This window comes from Lissotriton helveticus, chromosome 6 (genome assembly GCF_964261635.1).
Source record: "Lissotriton helveticus chromosome 6, aLisHel1.1, whole genome shotgun sequence".
Taxonomy (NCBI): Eukaryota; Metazoa; Chordata; class Amphibia; order Caudata; family Salamandridae; genus Lissotriton; species Lissotriton helveticus.
In genome coordinates, this window is record NC_136067.1 from 471,025,821 (window position 1) to 471,048,286 (window position 22,466).

The 22,466-nt window shown below is 46.6% G+C and overlaps 1 protein-coding gene across 1 annotated transcript in view; it reads right to left on the reverse strand.

Annotated features, from left to right (window-relative positions):
• CSMD1 (CUB and Sushi multiple domains 1) overlaps window positions 1–22,466 on the reverse strand; it is a 4,503,734-nt gene that overhangs the window by 2,894,453 nt on the left and 1,586,815 nt on the right. Inside the window, exon 7 of the mRNA XM_078647516.1 lies at window positions 13,336–13,413. Within this exon, the coding sequence (XP_078503642.1) occupies window positions 13,336–13,413 (78 nt within the window). The remainder of the gene's footprint in view (window positions 1–13,335; window positions 13,414–22,466) is intronic.

A 22,466-nucleotide genomic window follows, 5' to 3' on the forward strand; every position in this document is an offset into this window, starting at 1 on the left:
AGTTCACTGACTAGGACATTGCTTCCCTTGGTCACCTGCCTGAGCTTTCTGGATGTCAGGTGGAAAGAAGACCCACCAAGGAGGAGTTCTGTGTGGCACAAAGAGAGTACCCAAACATTGCAAGGATGAGGCAACAGGCTGAAGACTAACCAGCAGGTGATGCCTCTGGTAGTCACCACATTCTCTGGGAGGACAACCTACTGCGCAGTGAGCTTAAGGCTCCTGGGAATGGGACATCAAAGGTCCTGATGGTCCCCCAATACAACAAGGTCTTTCTAGTAGATCTGGCATATATAGTTCACCTAGCAAGACACTTAGGTGAAGTCAAGACCGTTTTAAGGTTTTCCCTCCTTTCTATTGGGCTCAAATCAAAAACTCTGTACATTTAACTCAACATTTAATGTGCATTTCTGTTAGACTTCTGTGACCTGCCAGACTAGTGGGAAGACAGGGCAGAGGAAGAAACCCCACCTTAACCCACGGCCTGTCTTTAGCACCCCATTTGAGAGGGTGGGCATCAACATTATAGTGCCTATAGATCCTTAGACTGCATCAGGCAACAGGGTCATCCTTGTTCTGGTGGATCATGCTACTAGGTACCCCGAGGCAATCCCTCTGAGGACTACTACTACACCTGCAGTGGCAAAGGCCATGATGGAGATTTTTACCTTTGTAGGTTTCAACAAGGAATCTCTGTCTGACAGGGGCACACACTTAATATCTGCTTATCTGTAATGTGAAAGAAGTGTGGGGTAATGGACAGTTTCTCCAACCCATACCATCCACAAACCAATGGGCTTGTTGAGAGGTTCAAGAAGACCCTGAGAGGCATGATCAGAGGCTTGCCTGAGACCCTGAAGAAAAAGTGGGATATCCTCTTACAGTGCCTGTTGTTTGCTTACTCTGAGGTGCCACAGAGAGGGGTGGGTTTCAGCACCTTTGAGCTGTTATATAGGCACCCAGTCAGAAGACCTCCAAGTCTGGTGAAAGAAGGATGGGGAAAGCACCCAGGAAGATACACGATGTCCCCTAGCACACACAAATTGGATCAGTATTGGATCTGACAAGACAAAACTAGTTTCTTTGTTTCTTGTTCTTTATTGTTGGACTGTGTCACTTTTCAGCCTTACAAAGCCAACATGTGTTCCATTGCACTGATGGAAGAATTGTCCTGTGACTTCCTCAGGGCTAAAGCTTCCTTCAAGATACCTCCTTGTTGGTTGCAATTCCATCCCGTAAGTGTCAGACTCTAGTTACTCCAGATCCCATTTTAGTCTGGTAATGTCCAAAATTTATATCCAATTCTAGTCAATATGAGATGCTCCGAATATGGGGAAACCTCCACCCTTGTACTTGTTCCTGTGAAGTCGTCCTTTCTATGTAAAGAGTGGAGTAGCTAGAGTCTGACATTTTCATGTAAATATCGGTACTTACCCACCTATGTCCTCATGATGCGAACACATGGGACATCCTGCCTGTTAAGAATACATTTTACTGGTTGTCAGATAAGATGAGTTCCAGCATTAAGGCTAAAGTGTCCAAAATGCTGGAATTGGGGGTGATAGAACCTTCCAGTAGCCCTTGGTCCAGCCCTGTTGTTCTGGTACCAAAAGTTGCCCCAGCGGCACCACACCTGGACTGAGGTTCAATTCGGATTATAGAGGGCTAAATTTGGTGAAGGAGACTGATGCTTATCCCATCTCCAGAGAAACTGAGCTCATTGACAGATTAAGAGCTGCCCAGTAATTAAGTACCTTTGATCTTACATCAGGGTACTGGCAGATCAACCTAACAGAGGGAGCAAAGGAGAAGTCAGCCTTCTCCACTGCAGAGGACAACTACCAGATTAGGGTGATGCCCTTTAGTATAACGAACACCCGTTCCACCTTCCAGAGGCAGGTGAACCTGATTCTTGCTGGTATGGAGGCTCTGCAGCTAATATGGATAATATAGCACTCTTCAGTAGCAGCTGGAAGGACCACCTTTTTCTACCTCCAGGAAGGTCTTCAGGCTCGACAACAGGCAGGCTGGCCTGACTATCAAGGCAAGTAAGGGCCAAATAGGGCAGGGGACTGTGGTGTACTTGGGACACCACGTCTGCAGGGTAGAAGGTGCAACCCCTTGAGGCCAAGATAGAAATTATCATAGCCTGGCTGCCCCCCAAAACCCATACTGAGGTCAGAACATTCTTGTGCCTCACTGGGTACTATTGGAGGTTTGTCAAGGGAAATTTCACCATTGCTGCCTTCTTGACTGAGCTGAATTCCAAGAAGCAGCCCAAAAAAGTGATTCAGACAGAGTCATGCCAAACTGTGTCTGACTCACTGAAGCAAGTCATTTGCACAGTTCCTGTGCACAAGGCCCTTGATTTCTCCCAGGAGTTTATAATTCAGACAGATGCCTCAGAGCATGGCATTGATGCAGTACCTAATGACAAAATCACTGCCTTAGGAAACAAACTTAGATCTGCCACCTACTCCCAACCCCTTCTGGATCTGCCGCCTCCCTCCGTGCTGCACCCCCCACATCACCCAAAAACCAAGCGCACTGGACCAACTTCAACGTGAATGATGAACACTCCGTCTCAAAAAGTCTATCCTCCTTAAACCCGAACAACCAATTTAATGACCCACTCCCCTCTAACTAATTAGCTGCCACCCCTCAATCCATCATTCCTAGTCAAATGCAGTAATTAATTCCTCCCTTCTACAGGGGTCCATACTTGACTCTCTGAAAGCCGGCCAAGTCCTCCCCATCCTAAAAAAAAGTCACTGGGTCCTGCTTCCCCTGACAACTTTAGATCTATATCTAATATCCCACTCTTAGCTAAAGTTCTGGAGAAATGCGAGCAACAGCAGCTGAGTCAACACATCATCAGCTTCCACCTGCTAGATGACTTCCAATCCAGATTCAGGCCTGGGCACAGCACTGAAACCACCATTCTCCACATCGCGGATGACGTCCTCCAAGCCCTTGACCAAGTCAAAACCTGTCTCCTAATCCTCCTAGATCTATCCACAGCTTTCGATACAGTCAACCATGAAAAACTACTTGAAAGCCTCAAACTCAGGATAGGACTGGATGGCCCTGTGCTTGAATGGTTTGGGTCCAAAACCCATCACAGAGATTCCTAATCAACGGTAACCTGTCTGCTCCCTCTCCAATCACCGTTGAAGTCCACCAGGGATTAACCCTGTCCCCCACCCTATTCAACCTTTACCTCGAACTGCTAGCCAAAGTACTATGCACTGCAAATATCGCCTACCACATGTATGCCAACGACACCCAGATATACATCAAAATCTCTTCTCCTGAGGAGATTCTCTCCCTGAACGAAGCCTTGGAATTGACTGTCCAATAGCTCACCTCTAACCGGCTCCAACTCAATACAAAAAAACACAATTTCTCCTATTCTTCCACCCAAAACCAACCTTGACATTCAGGAATGGATTAAGGCAATCACCGCTTTAAACTGCCCACCGACCATAGTGGACTCTGCCAAATCCCTTGGAATAACTCTTGACTGTAGCTTGAACATGCGTGGCCACATCAACTCGATGGTCAAATCAGCCAGATTTCACCTGAGCTACCTTAGGAAACTGAAACCTTTCCTCGACACTCCCGACCTAAAAATGGCAGTCCAGGGACTCGTCAATTCTGGACTGGAATATGGTTGCTCTGCCCTCTCGGGTTTACCCAAGACCTCCTTGGCCCCATTCAAAGCCTGCCTCAACGCGGCTGCCAGACTTCTAACAGGCTCAATGAAATTCAACCACATTTCACTGCACCTGAAAGCTCACCTGCATTTATTGCCCAGAAACTCTTGGTATCCGGAGGAGCCAGAAACTCTGGTTCTGCCAGAGACTTCTTGCTTCAACCATCATGCTTGCGGGGAAAAAAAAACGTACAATCGGGCCTTCTGTGGGGCCACACCAAGAATATGGAACTCACTCCCTCCCACCATTAGAAGAATTCCATCTTTGGCACACTTTAAAAAGGATGCCAAACCTTCCTAATGGGCAGATTTCTTTCCTAAATTGTGCCCTGAAATCACCTCAGCAACCTTGTCCTGCTTCTCTTTACCATTGGTCTATCCGGATGCTATCCACCCGGCACCTCCGGGCATCCCACCCTGGGATCTGGGACCTCCTGTTTCTCGTAAATGGTTTTACTTGTGTTTATCCCTAATATATCCACCCCCCTCTAAGTCTCTTGTATACAACGAGTGAATCCTGAAATGCGCTCTGATACCCTAACAGGTCAAGTTTACTTGTGTTTATCCCAAATGTATCCACCCCCGCTAAGCCTGTTGTATACAACTTGTGAATCCTGTAAAGCGCTCTGATAGCCTAACGGGTCCAGTTCGCACTCTATAAAACACAAATAAATACAAATAAATAAATAATGAGGAGGGCCTAGATCACCCTGTAGCCTTCATCTCTATGACGTTACTCCCCAGGGAACAGAGGTGGATTGTTATTTGTTATTGAGAGGGAAGCTTTTGCTGTGGTCTGGACACTGAAGAAGCTAATGTCATACCTATTTTGCACTCACTTCCTGATTCAGACTGACCACAGGCCCCTCTAATGGCTCATGCAAATGAGAGGGGAAAATCCAAAACTGTTGAAGTGGTCCATTTCCCTACAGGGTATGGACTTCAGGGTGGAACACAGGCCATGAGAACACCACATTAATGCTGATGGTCTGTCCAGCTTTTTCAGCCTTAATGATGACACCTTCCTGGAGTTCAGGTAGATCTCTCCACTTCCTGCCGGAGGGAACACATGTTAGACCTGTCATCATTAGGCTGTCTTTCCCAAACCTTTGCCTTTTGCCTCCTAGTTTTAGCTGATTCTTTTGTTTGGTTTAAGGACTCTGAGCACTTTTCCACTGCTACCAAGTGGTAAAGTGCATGTGCTTCTCCCCAAAACATGGTGACATTGGTGTATGACTGATTGGCATATTTGTTGTACTGGTAAGTCCCTTATAAAGTAGTATACCCTCTACCCAGAGCCTGTATGTCAAATGCTACTAGTGGTCTGCTGCACAGATGTTTAGGTGTGTCCTGCCTTTCCTGGATGAGTAAGGTCTGGGCTGAAAAGACCTTGGCTGCATTTAGAGTAGTGAGAGGAGATTTCCTTGCACCTGAATTGGCCTAGTCTGACTTTGACAATGCTGTATCCACCTCCTGCTGTGAAGCTGGGCCAGAGAGTACCAAACTGGTTTGGATTGAGCACAGAGATTCTCAGCCCAAGAGAGCAAAGAGAAATGCAGTCTAAATATTGGGGCCCAGAACTTTAGAATTCGCTTGGATCAAGGAACCTGCCAAGAAGAAGAGGTGGAAGAACTGCCTGGAGGAGTACTACCTCTTTGCTATGTTGTGGCTCTGCTGGGTTGGCCTGCAGTTGCTGCTTCTGCCTTGGGCAGTGAAAGAACTGGGCTGAACTTTCTTCACTCGTCGCTGAGCTTGAAATAGAGCATCCCTTCTGTTCACTAAAACTCAGGGACAGCAAAATACTTAATTTACCTCTGGGAGCTGCCTCTGGAACCGTGTGTTTCAGTTGCCATAGAGAGGGAAAGCATCTGACACCATCACTAGTACCACTGCTTGCTCCATGTCCTGAAGGCACCGTAGAGGGCACCACTGCACTTCGCACGCAGCCCTGGTCTCACCGATGCCAACGACTGCCTCCGCCACTGAGCTGCTACTTGCACCACGACCTGTGTGCATCGCACTCCACACAGCCACCCTGGTCTCACCGACATCGCTGCCTGCTGACCTCAACACCCAGGACCACGCCGTGGCTTGGGGGCAATGCTCGTAAGTCTCATGGCACACCTCCCCGTCTCACACCAAAGTCTGGGCCGACTGACACCAGCTTCCATCAACCGGCACTGTTGCTTGCACTGTGACCTGTCAGCACCGCGACGAGCACCGCCTCACTCTGTACCGCAGCCCTGGTCTCATCAATGCCGCTGGATAACCATCATCGAGCTGCTGCTTGCACCGTGACTTGTGGGCACTGCACGCCTCTCCGCTATGCTACGTATCACAACCGTGAAGGTTGCCACGACTGGCCCACACTGATACTGTTGACCTGAACCAAAGGTACTGTTTACGAGTCTGCTGACACTAAAGCTGGTCCACACTGATGCAGTCGGGTGGAGCTGTTGGATTCTGCTGTTGTCTGCACCGCTGTAGCTCGAGACAGAGCTACCGACTTCAAGGAACTGCATTTTAAAGGTATTTCTGCAAAGTGCCTATTTTTGAATACTATTGGTTATTTTTCTTTAACTGGTGTGGTGTCATTTTGTAGTGTGTTCACTGTGTTTCTGTTGGTTATGTGCAACTGATTTGCACACTGCCTCTGTTATAAGCCTAACTGCTCAGGCCAAACTACCAAGGGGTTGAGCAGGGGTTATTTCATTAGTGCATCCCCCTTATCTATATTAGAAGGAAGGGTCTCTATTTGGACATAGGTGCATACCATTGCCAACTAGAGACCTCCATTTCTAACACAGGGACACAGAATACTTCTTACAATTTGGGTGGTGCAGCTGTACTCTGTCTTCTGTGAGGCCTACCCTTGCCTGGGGTGCCCCGTCCAAGCTCTGGGCCTCAGAATTGTTTTTCTCAATTGTTTTCATAAAAAAACGATGCATTATATGAACTGCATGAAAAATCACGCTGCATCACCCATCGATGCTGACACAGCAGCTGCCAAATAACAGCAGCTCAAAGACGATGCTCTGCTCAAATTGTCACATTTGAAATAGTTAGCCATGCACTTTATGCAACGTATACAAGGAATGTTTACTGTGCTGTATTTATATACTAATCAGGATTTACTTATGTATGGGCACTGTTCAAGGAGTTTAACTGAATAGCATATCAATGTTATAGGGATGCACATTATATTTGTAAAAACTTTTTTCTAGTGGTAATTCTGTAATAATTGGATGTCAAGTATTAACTAGACAATGTATTGGCCCTGATGAAGCAACCTCTTTATCGTGAAACATGTGTTGGCCCCTTTTTGCTCCTGTAATTAATGAGACTGAGATTTGCAATTAAATAGCAGTCTTGTGTCTCGTTAATCACTGGATATTATTTTCTACAGCACATGCAAAGTATTGAATGACTGCCTCTCCGCAGACCTCAACCAGCGACTATTTTTGAATTGTCACAGTGTTCCAGCTTCCTCTTCCTGTCACAGTACAGTGTGGCATCGCCCATACATCACTCCCACCCATCCTCACGAGCTTCCATTGCCTTTTAAAGTTGTCAGAAGGAAGATGTTGGTGCCTGAAACATGCACTGCCCTGTGCTGAAAGGCCAGATCAGTGCTAGGCAAGGCAAGAGAAGTTGGAGAAGCTAACACTTCCTGGGTAGGGACATAATAGGAGCCGGGCCAGCGGCCTCATTGCACAAAAGGAAAATGGGACAGCCTTCACCAGGTTTGGGGCTAATATACAGCAATAACCGGGGTGTAGTGGTCTCTCAGAACCCTTGGTGCAGGCGCCTCTTTACAATACTGTGCAATTGGTATCTTTACCTCTTTAAACAACCCTGGTTACTGAGGAATAGGTCCTTGGTGAGGAATCGTGGCTACTTCAGGAAAAAAGTAGTCCAGTCAAAGTTCATGCAATATCTCTTGAAACCAGAATGCACCTCAAACCATTTGGGTCAAATGCAGAGCTATAGAAGGTCATGGTCTCAGAAATTGAAATGCATTGTCCGAGTTCTATAGCTCAAATACTAGCCAACTTCATAATGAGACTTCCATTTCTGCAACTGGAGTGCTGAAATAGAGGGGACACTCTTGCTCTGTTGGCATCCCCTTAATGTACCAGCTGATCGCTATATATGATGTGGCATATGCTATATAACAATCAGTTATATATTGCAAGCCCATATATCGCTGGGCTCTCTGTACATAATGTGAACCCATGAAGAACAGGCTTTCGAAACATGAGCTGCCAAGCCTACCCCGACTCCTGCCATCAGGTAAACAACTTTACAAACTGTTTAGAACACGCAGCATCCTGCCTCGACACACAGCAGCCTGCCCGGCATGAATCCCGGCCCATGCAGATTTTATGGAGGCATCGTACAGAATGCCATACTCTCCGTAGTGTCGGCAGTAGGGACACCCCTGTGGATTGTGACTTCAAATTTCGCTTGACTCATTTGTAAGGCTTTGTTCAATATATTTTTCTCCCAGACCCCTGACATTCTACAAACATCTGCGATGGCTTGAGTGGCATGGAAGTGAGGGGTGAATCAAGCAGAGCTGTAAAAACTAAAAAGCTGCTTCGAGGCCATCCCAATCCTTCTGAACCACTGCACAATAATCTTTGATGGCTGTAGTTAATAAATGGAAAAAGCAGTATTTCTAGAAGTCTGGCGCACTAGAAAACAAAGAAGCACCAGAAGGGACTTGCCGTACTAAATGGTTCAACTGCTCACATGTGAAACGGCTGGCTGCAGCGCTGCCTTGTCACGCGTGAAGCAGCTGGCTGCAGTGCTGCCTGCTCACGCGTGGAGTGGCTGGCTGCAGCGCTGCCTGCTCCTACATGGAACAGCTGGATGCAGCGCTGCCTGCTCAAGTGTGGAACGGCTGGCTGCACACTGCCTGCTCATGCGTGGAGCGGCTGGCTGCACGCTGCCTGCTCACGTGTGGAGCGGCTGGATGCAGCGCTACCTGCTCACATGTGGAGCGGCTGCCTGCTCATGCGTGGAACGTCTGGCTGCAGCGCTGCCTGCTCAGGCATGGAACCGCTGGCTGCACGATGCCTGCTCACTCGTGGAGCAGCTGGCTGCAGCGCTGCCTGCTCACGTGTGGAGCGGCTGGCTGCAGCGCTGCCTGCTCACACGTGGAGCGGCTGGCTGTAGCGCTGCCTGCTCACACATGGAGCGGCTGGCTGTAGCGCTCCCTGCTCAGGCGTGGAGCAGCTGGCTGCAGCGCTGCCTCCTAACACGTGGAGCAGCTGGCTGCAGCACTGCCTGCTCACGCATGGAGTGAGCGACTGACTGCAGCACTGCTTGCTCATACGTGGAGCCAGTGACTTACTGCAGCACTGCCTGCTCACGCGTGGAGCGAGCGACTGACTGCAGCACTGCCTGCTCACAATTGGAGAGAGCGACTGACTGCAGCACTGCCTGCTCACATGTGGAGCGAGCGACTGGCTGCAGCACTGCCTGCTCATGCGTGGAGCGAGCGACTTACTGCTGCACTGCCTGCTCACATGTGGAGCGGCTGGCTACAGTGCTGCCTGCCCACCTGTGGAGAGGCTGCCTGTAGTGCTGCCTGATGATTTGAGAAGAGAGACCAATGGAGATGCTTTTTGTTAGATCTGGGGGTCTCTAGTTGGCAGAGGTAGGTACCAATGTCCAAATAGGGACCCTTGCTTCTAGTCAGAGTAAGTGGGATACACACTTTGGATACTCCGTGCTCACCCCCTTGGTAGCTTAGCACAAGCAGACAGGCTTATCAAAGGCAATGTGTAAAGTATTTGTACTAACATTCACAGTAATACAGTGAAAACACCACAAATGGACTCTACGCCAGTTTAGAAAAATAAAGTATTTTTATCTAGACTACACAAGACCAAAACGACAAAAATCCAGCATACACTGTTCCAAAATAAGACTTTAAAAAGGAATCAAGGGTTTGCACCAAAATAATCCACAGTTGCGTCACTTTTAGCCCAAAGTACCCGTAGATGCGACAAAAGTTCCAAGTGCAAGCTGCAGCGCCAGAAAGCAAGCGATGCGTCACTCCTGAGACCCTGGGGAGGCAATGCAACAACCCCACCGCACGCAGCGGGCGGGTCGCGCCGAATCCGGGATATATGGGGGGGCGATGCAATACCTTGTATGGATTCCAGTTTGCAGGTTCTCCGGTAGGAAGCGTCTCGCAAAGGTACAATGCGACAATCACCAGGGCGGTGATGATCTTCGGTGCAGCGGCGATGCACGGCACAGCGTTGATCCTCTTCTGCACGGCCCCTCGATGTGTTGGTGCTGGACTCTACGACGATGTTCGCAGCGACCGGATGCGGTCCAAATGCAAGCGGTGCGCCGGGTCTCGCAGCAAAGACAGGCTCTGCGATGATGTTCGCAGCGACAGTAATCTTCCCACACCGGGCCGATGCGCTCTGCAAGCGAGCGACGCGCCGGGTCTTGCAGCGGCAAGGGGCGCTGCGACTATCTTCGCGGCGACAGGAATTTTCTCACACTGTCAACAATGCGCTCTGTGAGCGATACGGGCAAATTGAAGATCTACTCTTCTTCTTTTGTAGCTCCCCAAACAGCAGAAAACAACCTCCAGAGGCCCCCCAAATGGACCAAGCACTCCAGGCAGGCCAGAACTCACACAGCAGAGTTCAGGGGGGAAGCTGGGGGTAAAGTCCTTTTGTTCATGGGACTTTGTAACAGGAGGCCAGCTCTCCTCAGGCCCTTAGAGATCTCTTCAAACAGGGGACACAGCAACAGCAAAGTCCTTCTCCTCTCCTTGGCAGAATAGCAACTGCAGGTCAGCCGACAAACACACAGCAGGTCAGTCCTTCCTCTTCAGCCTTCTAGCTTTTCTCCTTAGCAGAGGTTCCTTCTTGATTCCAGGATGATCTAAAGTCCAGGGGTTTGGGGTACTGTAGTTATACCCCAAAAGTCTTTGATTTCTTTGTGCAGGAGGGCTCTGAGCCCGGTCCAAACCAATTCTGGGGGCTTCCTGCCAGTGGACACGTTCTTCCTTTGAGAGAGAGGGGCAGGGTCGTCAACCGCCCAGCAGGAGGTGAAGCCAGCATTGTGGAAGGCAGGCACAGCCTTATTCAAGCCCAAGTGCTATCCTCTCCCACCACTCAAGATGCACATTGAGCTTTTCAGCCTAGTGCTGACTCACCCAGCCTCCTGGAGCCACCCAAGCCCCTGTCACTCACAAACCAGACAGTCAATTCACAAACAGGCTAAGGCTCACAGAAAGGTCAGACAAGAAAACAGCCACTTTCTAAAAGTGCTGTTTTCAAACATAGGATTTAAAACCCATCCTTCTTAAAAGATGGGTTATTAAATTCTGAGTTCAGGGATACCAGACTTCAATTTTCTCTCTTGTTCCTATGGGAAGATATGCAGATAAACATTATGCACAGCATTCCCTATTCTAGCCTATGGGCTAGATAGCCTTTCAATAGTGAAAAACGGAATTGGCAGTATTTCACTATCAGAGCATGTCACCCACACTCGTACATGCTCTACCTTTCACATACACTGCACCCTGCCCAGGGGGGTACCTTGGGCCTTCCAGAGGGGTGTCCAATGTGCACCGAAAGGGAAGGGGTAGGTCTGGCCAGTGGGGGCACTGGCCAGTTCAGTATGGCAGTTAGCAACTGCACACAGGCACTGCTGTGGAAGGCCTGAGACACCATTTTAGGGCTACTCATGTGGGTGGCACAATCAGTGCTGCAGGCCCACTAGTAGCATTTGAATCACCAGCTATGGCACACTCAGTGCACTTTACTAGGGGCCTACTGATGAAACAAATCTGCCAATCATGGATAACCAATCATAATAGCAATTTACCCAGGGAGCACTTGGACTTTGATACTGATTAGCAGTGGCAAAGTGCCTAAAGCATCTAAACCAGCAAAAACGAAATCCAGCACAGCGTCAAAAATACAGGAGGCAGAGGCAAAAAGTCAGGGGAAACCACGCCAAAGATGCCAGGTCTAACACTTTTACAGTACTGCTGTCTCTTCTATTAATTACTTTTAAAAGGCTGCAGTCATTTTTAAGCATGCATCTATAATTGAGTGCAGTGACAATTTATGTAAAAGCCGGGACTGGAAACAGCAAATGTAATCAAGTTCAGTGTAACAGCAAAGAAGTGGTCATCTGACCAAGCCGTGGGCTGAACTCACAAGTTGCAAAACAAATGAGCAAACCAATGAAGAGTGGGGGATTACTCAAATAAGCCAATAGCTAAAGAGGGCTGATCAACAGACTCTTCCTTGATGCTGTGTGTAGTGTGTATGTTGCGGATTTGGTGCAGTGTGAGTGCTTAGTGGTGACATGAGGTTCTCAGACCTATATATGTGGTATCATGGTTGGATTGGGATTAGAAATCAGGCAGGGCACACTAAAACAAAAAAGTGGCCCCCATTTGCATATTGCCGTCCTGCAAAACACTGCTTTGGCAAAGTTTTATAAAAAATAAGGGCGAGGAGGGGGTCTCTGACAGAGGCATATTTACTTAACTTTACTTAGATAAAAAAAAAAGATAAGTTCACACTGGTTACCTGAAAACAAGTGAGGCCATTTTTGCTCAGATCCCCTGCCCCCGCTCAATCTGCATACAATAATGGGCCGACCCAGCTAGAGAAAGGGAGTGTCTGTCCGTTGATAAAAGGGAGGTAATGGACGCCCATCTGCCTCCAGAAAGGCCACTCAGGCACCCACTGGGCCGCTGGCTCCATCTGAACAACACAGACACAGCCCAAATCGGCCCACAGGCTGCCTGAAAAAGCAGCCCACAGCTGGAACTCAGATACTGGACCCTCAGCCATTGCCCGAGTGCCCGCCTTACCAATCCGACCCTGTGTGGTATAGATTTCACTGAATCTAATTGCAGCCACGTACACACATTTGCACTTATGTCGAGAATGTATGGAGTGGAACTTGACGGGAACATTCCGTGAGTGTAATTAAGCAAGATATGCATTTACTTTCAAGTATGTAACATTGTAACATCCTACTGCAACTATGCTTCTAACATCCTTAGGAAACACATTCTTCGCCGCATGCTGCGTTTCCGGGTGAAATGCCAATTTCTAAAATACGTACAGATATATAAGTGCATATACTGTTTACTTTGCTATTCAGTATGTCAAATATATTCTCTATCTTTGAGCATATATCCATAAATGATATTCGTGAAGCACACTACTTCAACCAACTGAAATCAGTTTTACAGATTGTTGCCGTTAATGTATCCAGTTAGAGAAGAGTGTACCTTAGTAGACATGATAAAATCAGCGTTACCCTACGTGATATACTACTCTAACGGAATACTACTATTTGACTTCATGCATTATTGCTTCCTTTTGGGAAATAAAGGCTGGCATATTACAAGACTGAATGTAATGAAACAAGTTCATAGTATAATCAATATACAGATAAGTGAATCACATAACTTGATTTTGATGTGCAAGTCGCTAATTACAGGCATTGTTACAATTGGTGAGTTGTCTTTCAAACTAGGAAAGTCAAATAATACATAAAAGCATTTTTTTTAACTCTTCCCATGGCGAACACCATAAATGTATAGTGAGACTTACAGACTGAGTTCTTGTGGTTGCTGTCTTTGCTGGGCATCATTTTGACTCCTCTTGATTTCAGCTCAATTGCCTTTTTCACTGTGAAAAAAACCACATTTGAAGCAATAGTATTATTTTAAATTAGATTAACCCCTTTGCATGGGTGCAAGTACATTCATGTGACAATTAGCAGAATATTGCAATGTGTCCTACTTCACAATTCTGGCACTTAAACTTCTTCTTATTACTTATTGAATCTGATTCATAGGTATAAATCAATATGTTGCCAGATAAGTGCATCAAAATAATTAGATTGAAAAGTGTGAATGTTTTTTTCGATGGTGGTCATCATCTTCAAGGTGTAACGTGTTTAATTTTTTTAATTAGGCTCCACAAATATTATCAAGTTTTTTTTCTTCTTAAATTGAAATTTCAATAGTTTATTTAATTTTACACACAATTTATAACTCACACACTAAATATGATGCTTATGACCTCACAATATATATACCAATAAGTAAGAATACTTAAAAGCACTAAGAGGTTAAATGATACAACATTCTTTGTAACTTTTTTCACAGTGTCAAGGGTAGTATGATATTTATTCTCATCTTTATTATCGTCTTTAAGATTATTTAAATTTCTAATTTCATCTGTCCCATTAAGAGAGAGGTCATGACCATTACATTTAATATGTGAGTTATGCTTTGCCTTACTTTTGTGAGAGTTGTAAACCATGGTCATAATCACATATTAAAAATTTCACAGTTTTCGGAATTTAATTCACAACCATACTTCCAATAAACCTCAGTTTTCTTTTCAGTCGAATTCATTCTTAGTTTTTACCTACATTTATGATGTATAACCAAAGCTATCCATAACTTCACTTTAGACTTGTTTTTTTCAGTATCTATCTATCTATCTATCTATCTATCTATCTATCTATCTATCTATCTATCTATCTATCTATCTATCTATCTATCTATCTATCTATCTATCTATCTATCTATCTATCTATCTATCTATCTATCTATCTATCTATCTATCTATCTATCTATCATGCAGTTGCAGTCACCATTATGCAGTTACAGTTTGCAGAATTGTATTTCTATGGCACAGTTTTATAAATCAGCACAAACCTTTCCAAATAAAAGTTCATCCACTCTAACTCCTTCATTCAAAGTTTCGTTCTAATCTGTCAAGTGGGTAACAAGAAGAATGGGGGTCTCAAGAGCATGAATTCCCATTTAAATTTTTTATATGAAATGTACTCCAATATGGAAGAAATGGGTGAATGGAATTACATACATCACATTTGGCAAAAAGTTGGAACTTTACTTAGAAATCATGCTTTTTGTGCTTAGGTGATTCTTGGCTTGAGTGGGGCATGAAGAAGTCCATTGTTATGGACGAAACACATTGTCTGTCTTTGCTGTAATGTTTGATACACTTAAGAAATAAAATAAAAATGAAGAATTGACAAAACTTTGGATTTATAAAGGGGAATTTCTTTACTTCATTTTAAGATTGATTGTGGTGCACCTCTAGCTTGGATTACTATATATTATGGCAAGTATACTGTTTTCTGCGGACAGCAGAATCTTGGATGAAATATGTTAGCTCAGGGGATATATCACTGTTACTGCAGTGAAGGTGTGCAGGGTTTTATTAAAACTACAGGCATGGATTTCAATCTGTACTATTTTCAAAAATAGTGTGAGATAGGTGTCCATTTAAAACTGCCTGTTAGAAATGGGATTTCTGGTTGACTAGGGTACGCACCTAAGCCAGGCAGAACCTACCGCTCTAGTCGGGTCACACACAGAAGATAACCACTGCTCACCCCCTTGGTAGCTTGGCAGAGCAGTTAGGCTTATCTCAGAGGCAATGTGTAAAGCATTTGAGCAACACACACACACCAGTGACACACTAGGCACACCACAAAAGAGAATCTATACAAATTATATAAACATATCCTTTGTATTATACACAAAAGGCATAAGGCCACAATCACATAAGTCACTTTTCCAACTTGGCATTTGTCCTAGCAATACATAGATCTTAAACGCGTTAAGTACATCACAGTTAGTGCATTAGGTAAATAGTCATAAGGAGCACACATCATAAATCACTTTACTATGAAAAGTACCTTAGTCCACAGACTGTATCAAATGTAAAGCTAATGAAATAAAACATCAGAAAATATCATATGGCCCCTGAACGTAACACTTGTTACTCTGGCCAGTGTAAAGCCTACATCAAAACATTAGGGCATGACATTGTGGCCGTTAGATCCACATAAATCACCAAATATTATTGAACATGAGTCACCACATTGCACCCTAACTATGAAGCCACAGTACTCCTGCGCTTATACTACCCTTGATTTAACCGGGGGAAGGAAACTCTGCCCTCCTATTTGGGACAATATGGTACTTTTTGGATACTCTGCTGGAACAAAGCAGGGGCCTCACACGAGGACTCTCCCCGTTCAGGAACTGTTGCAGTGCCTGTGAGAAGTTGGCCTGGTACATGCTGTCCACTAATTAAAGTGGGCACCTTGCACCAGTCCAAACAACGCCTATGATGTAGGAGGTCAAAGATAGCCTTTAGAAAGCTATCCTAGTGGTAGCTGTGGAGAGCAGCCTTCAGACTTAATGTTGAAGGAATGTAAAGCAGCTTGTTTTACTAGAATCTCACCTTTAGTATTAACTAAATGAAAGGAAAACCACACAGTAGTTATAAAAATATATATTTATTTATAAAACACTCTCTTGTGTCCTCTACATGAGGGTACAGCACAAAGCACACAATACTTTAGCAAAGAAACAGATGTAAGTAGCACAATACACAGTGGACTCCAGGGGGAGATCAAACCGTATACTAAAATAGTGGTATAAGAACCACGGCTGGAGTAGAGATTGTGTCTAGAACACATAGAATCACCGGGACCCCAATGAACCACCCAACGTGAGTAAACAGGGACCCCACAGAGGACAGGTGCAGTGTGTTAACATGACCACGGGCTTCGTACAATTCTATGGGGAAATCACGGTTACAATTTTAAAGTTTAAAGACCCTTCTAGGTGGACTTCGAGGAAACCCTTTGGAACTTAGGAGGTTGGAGAGCCACCCCACCCATGGATACTTGAGTACCCGAGTTACCTATCCCAGGAGAAACGGGTGCATAGGTCTGGAATGGTGTTGGAAACCGCCACTGTTTTCAGTGAAGGGTTGCAAAGAAGAGCTGTGCCGGGAAGGAAAAAATTGTCCGTTGGAATTCAATTTGTGATGAAGGGAACCTGAAAGCAGAGGGGACAGAGTCTGGGTCACTTCAGGATGACCAGGCGCTCAGTGGACGAATGCTCATTGAGGTCGAGTGCTTCAGGAGCGAAGAAGGGAAACTTTACTCTGCAGCCACGAGGAAAACCAGGAGCCAGATGCGAGATCTCGAGTGCTGAGAGGTCGGTGTCCGGCTGGAGCACAAACAAGCCTTCGCAAAAGCAACCCATGCAGGAAGGTCAAGCAGGTTACGTGTGGACCAGCAAGATCCAGTGGACTCACCAAGCAATGGGGAGCCAGGGCACATATGGAGCAACCAGGAAAGCCCAACAGAATTCAAGATGACCCTCAGGAGGACCCACAGGCCGAATGACCAGGAGTCGTGAGGGGACCTCGAGCAGAATCACAATGTACCAGCCCACGGAGCACTCAGTGCAAGGACACTGGAGTTCTTTGGTGGAAATACTGCTCAGGGTCAGGAGTACACGGAGTCTCATGCACAAGCTCGGGAATTGCCAACAAGCATATGAACTTGCAAAATTACGCGGTGTACAGGGGTTCAGGTTATGCAGTCCCCACAGGACCATACTCGGATCATCATCACTCACCATGAACCAACAGGTCAATGCTGTCACCTCCAGCTGCTTCAACACCCTTCACATCCTCTGCAAGACCTTCAAATGAATCCCCCTAAGTCAAGGAAGACAGTCACCCATGCACTCATCACCAGAAGACTGGACTATGAAAACGCACTCTACTCCGGCATCAACAAGTCCCTGCTCCGCAAATTCCAGACTATACAGAACACTGCCGCCAGACTCGTCCTCGGCACACCTCAGGACGAACACATCAGCCAACACCTTCAAAATCCTACACAACAACGGACTCAAATACCTCAATGACAGAATCAACTTCCACGTACCCAAAAGAAACCTCCAATCACCAACCTCGCACTGGCCAAAACCCCCAGCATCCACAGAGCCAGAGCAGACGGAAGATCCTTCTCTCACATTGCAGCCAAGACCTAGAACGAACTACCGGCAGACATCAAATGCGTCCCCTCCCTGACCACCTTCAAGAAGCCACTCAAGGCTTGGCTCTTCGGCTAAACAGATCTTCAGAACACCCCCCCTCCAGCGCCTTGAGACCCTCACAGGTGAGTAGCGCGCTTGCAATTCTCCTGATTGATACTGGCCTCAAACTTGATGAGAGGGCAGCTCAACCTCAAGGAACTTCAGAAACCACCTCCTGTGTTGCTGGAGCGTTCGGAGTCTGCAGGAGCTCAGGATCAGCAGACCGGTCAGTTGCGTCACGGTGCCTGCGAATGCAGGGGAGTGACTCCTTCCCCCAAGGGAGAATCTTTAGATTTCCTTAATGCTTCACAGGTCCTGCACGGAGCCTCTATGGTGCAAGGGCACAGACGATGCTTTGGACGGAGAGGGAGATGAAGTCGGGCTCAGTAGAAGTCCAGAGTGTCCAGGCAGTCGAAGGTCAGTGGCTTCTTGTTCAGAATCTTGTCCACATCAAATCTAAGGTCCTACAGCCAGGTAAGCCCTTATGTACCATGGGGAGAGGGTTGGACAGATTCAGGGGACCCTTCTAGGGGAGGCTCAGGACAGAGGGGAGGTACTGAAGTCAATGTATGACACTGTTCTGCATTCTGCCCATCAATTGTTCTTTTTACATTAGTCACCCCGAGTGGGGCGGGTATGCCCGGACGTGGGTCCCGTGCTCTCGATGTCACTGGAGTCAAGCTATCCTGGCTAATGAGGGCTGAAAGCCGGAAACCGGTCATAGGATGCTTGTTTCCAGTCCAGGGAGGACCTGGCCTGGTAGTTTGAGCTGGACTGTTCCCATTGGGCGCATGGTCAAGACTGATTTGCATATGACTGGGTCCAAACTGGAATGGCATAGTGAGCAGAAAAATCGATGGATTTAGGCCCAGATCTCTGTACTGGTGTGAATGTATGACATTGTTCTGCATTCGGTCCATCAATTGTTTTTTTTTGCAGAGGTTACTCCCATGTCCTTTGTCCAGTTTCGCACCAGAGCAGGAGACAACAGCTCCCAGAACTGGTTTGAGCTGGATTATGCACAGGGACACCAAGTGTGCCCCAGATGTACACTTTCAGGCACTTTGGAAGTGCACCCACCCAGCCCCAATACACTAAATCCTGTCTGGGAGGGGGTCACACCTCCCAGTGACAGGAAGCCTATTGTTCTGCCTTCCCATACTCGAGCTTGGCTCAGCAGCAGGAGGGCAGAAATGTGTCTAGGGCTGCAGCAACCATTTTGTGTTGCCTGGGTCGAGAAGGCTGGCATTTGAGAGACCGGTAACCCCACGAAGCTCGCTTCAGAAGGGTGGAATCATACCTGCCACACCGGTTACCGGTGTGGAGGTATGATTCCAAGGTGTTTGATACCAAACATGACATGTTTTGTTTCGGCAGTTTTTGAGATAGCATTTACAGTGAGGTTATAATGCAACTCTACCTATATGTCTGGCTGAGTCACAGACAACCCAGGAGAATGGTCTCTAAAGGTTGCAGAGGGGCCCTGCTCATGCACCCTCTCACGTAAAACCCAGGACCCGGCCTTCAGGATTGTTATGGCCTGCTATAGGGGTGACTTATAAGTTTCAAGTGTAGTGACCTATAGATATTGTGAACCTATATCTAAAGTAAGTGGTGCAAGCACCTGCTTACAGAAGCTGCAATGGCAGACCTGTAGTACCATTTTAAATGGCCTCTCATGCGTGGCATAATTCATGCTTCAGCCCATGGAAGGCCTCTGGTGTACCTATGCCCTGCGTTTATTTGGAGGTGGGGCTGCGTGGCCCCTCTCCTCAGGCTATTTATGGCCCTGTGGATCCCATCCCCTGGGGCCTGGCCTCTCGTTGGGGACCATGGGGGGAGCCCCAATTCCCCACGTTCCCTTCCGGCTCAGCGAGTCCTGCGGGAGCCGGCATTGCTTTTCCACATTGGGAGCTGCTGACATGCAGTTCCCTGTGTGGAAAAGCAATCTGGTTTGTATTCTGGAAGAGAGAGCTGGTTTCCTGCTCTCTCCTCCAAAATCCAAACCAGTGTTTGCTATGACAGGGGCTGGAGCCGAGAGGCTCCAACACTGTCAAAGCAAAAAACAGTGTCCCGGGGGTGGGCACCCCGGGACACTGCAGGAGCTGGGTTCTGGGGGGGTGGCAGTCCCCAGGGCCATCACAGCCCGGGGGCTGGCAGTTCCCACCAGGGCAGCAGGGGGGCTGTGTGCCACGCACAATAATTAATGAAAGCCCCGGGATAGCAGTCACTGGGGCTTGGGGGGCCTCAAAGGCCCCCATATACTAAAAAAGAAGCCCCGGGGTGGCGGTTCCCGGGGCTCCGGGGGGGCTGTGTGCCTCCCGCAAATATTTATAGAAAGCCCCAGGGGGGTGGCGGTCCCTGGGGCTGCTGGGGTCCCCCTGGGCCTCAGCAAATATTTTTTGACATGCCCCCGGGACTTGGCCTACCCGGGGGCTAATTAATAACGAAGCGCGGGAGCCCGCGCTTTGTCTTTTTTTACTTTCGGGGTCAGATCCGCGGATCCTCTGTGCATATCGCCGATCTTAAAAAAAAATTGCTTTTTTTGGCCCTGGGGGTCCTTGTGGGACCCCCTAAGCAGGCCTAGGGGGTCAGGGTGTTTCTACCCTGCCCCCTTAATTTGTTTTATGTGTTTGTTTCCCTGGTACAAGATGGCTGCCAAGACTTCCTGGTTTGAAGTGTTGACAGCCAATTAAAATGCAGCTTGTGATCGGCAGGGTGCGCCTATAGATCCATTTTTTGATTTTTTGATTTTCTCAGCAACTACTGAACGGATTTACACCATTTAAGAAAAAGAGTTCTTTCTGAGGCAAGGGCTACCTTTTATGTCAATTTGGTGTAATTCCGTTCAGCAGTGCGAGCTGTAGCCGTGTCTAAAATCTCCTATGGGAATTAACATGGAGGAAACACGTTTTGGGACCCCCCTTTTTTTCCAGCCCCCGATTGCCGAATCACCCCAAAATTTTCAAGATAGGAGCGGGCCGGAGCCCTTCACTAGTTTTGAAAATGTTGCGAAGATTCGTCAACCGCCAAAGTTATTAGGAAAAGAAAAAAACGCTTTTTGAATAGAAACAAGGTCCTAACTATGACTACCTACTGGCAACCGCCACTAGGTAATATATATATATTAATATATATGTATATATATATAGATATATATATATAGATGCTGGATTTGTTTTTGGTTGATTTAGGACTAGTGCTAAACTGTGCTCTTTCCCCTTAAAATATATAATTGGCTTACACCTGATTGGCAAATTGTATTTACTTATAAGTCCCTTGTAGAGTGATATACCAGATACTAAGGGCCTGCTAATTAAATACTATCTGTGGGTCGGCAGCACTTATTGTGCCACCTAACTCAATAGCACCTTAACACATGTCCCAGGCCTGTCACTCCAGCCTTAATGAAGTTTTAAACTGCCATGTTCACTTGGAATTAAAACCCAGTTGCCAAGCCTTAATCCCCCAATTTATTACATATAAGTCACCACTAAGTTAGGTACCAGGTAGCCCAAACGGCAGAGTGCTTTGAAAATAAAAGGTTTGACATGCACTCTTAGGTTTTACAGGTCCCATTAGTGGAAAACTCCTAAATTCGTTTTAGTCTACTGTGAGGCCTATACTTCCTATTTGATAACATTGTAGATTCCTTATTACATTTAATAAGCTGTAATTTCCAAATAGGAGTAGGTAGCTACGTGAAGTTTGGTTTTATGGAATTGTAATGAAAATCCAAATTCAATAGTAAAGTTGCTTTTTTTATTACAATTTTAAAACTACAACTTTTAGAAAGTTAGCATTTTTCTGCCCTGGCTCTTTTGTACCTGAAGCCTGTCTTGGGATACATGACTGGGTGTAGCTTCCAGTTAAACTTTGAGAATTCCTCCCAGACAGTCACACAATGGGACGATTAGGTGTGCCTGAATTGGCCATCTCCTGGCAGAATGGGGGCGGAACTGAGCACAGCCCGACTTGTGTTGGAGGGTCAAATTTTAATGTCCAAAGTTAGTTCGACCATCCCTACCATACACAGTCAGTAAATAACAGCACACACACCCCTTGAAACCCCTGCATATAGGCCTAAGCCAAAGCCCACTGCCTCAAGTTACCTTTTTTTACAATAAAATGTACTAGGCCCGATGTTCTTGAAAATGCACTTCTTTTCGTGCACAGAACGGTGATGTAGCTTGGGCTACCGCAGAACCACTGAAACTTTCCACAGTTACAAGTACAGGTGCTTCACACCCACACACGGGGCCCCAGCTGGTACACCCTTGACATTTCACATGTATTGTTTGCTTTATTTTTTTTTAGTATGCACTGTTCCAAGCTCGCTCAGATGAAACCGCAGCAACACCTTGCAATGGCAACGCCTGCCTTTAAGTTCCGGTCTCATATGTATTTTTAGAGATATGTACGCTACATATATTCTTTGTTTATATTTTGCGGTCAGGCATGACAGACCACCCGCCCAAACACCTGACACCCTGGCCTGCCACTTTCACGTTCTCAGGACTTTAGCACCACCACTGTAGGCGTGTGGTCACGCTGTAGGCGTGCGGTCAAGCACCTGCACCTTACCTACGTCAATGCGGTCTGACCATTTTCTGCTCTGACAGGTATAACGTGCCCAGCACATCGCTTGGGACTCAGAACTCTCCTGCGAGTTCTTAGCACAATTGTGGGTTCTCCGGCCGGCCGTTTATCTGACTTGGGACTTCAAGCCTATTTCTCAGGTGGTACCTCCCAATCTAGATAACCTATTTGCTTTTTTAAATCTCTTTGATTATTCTC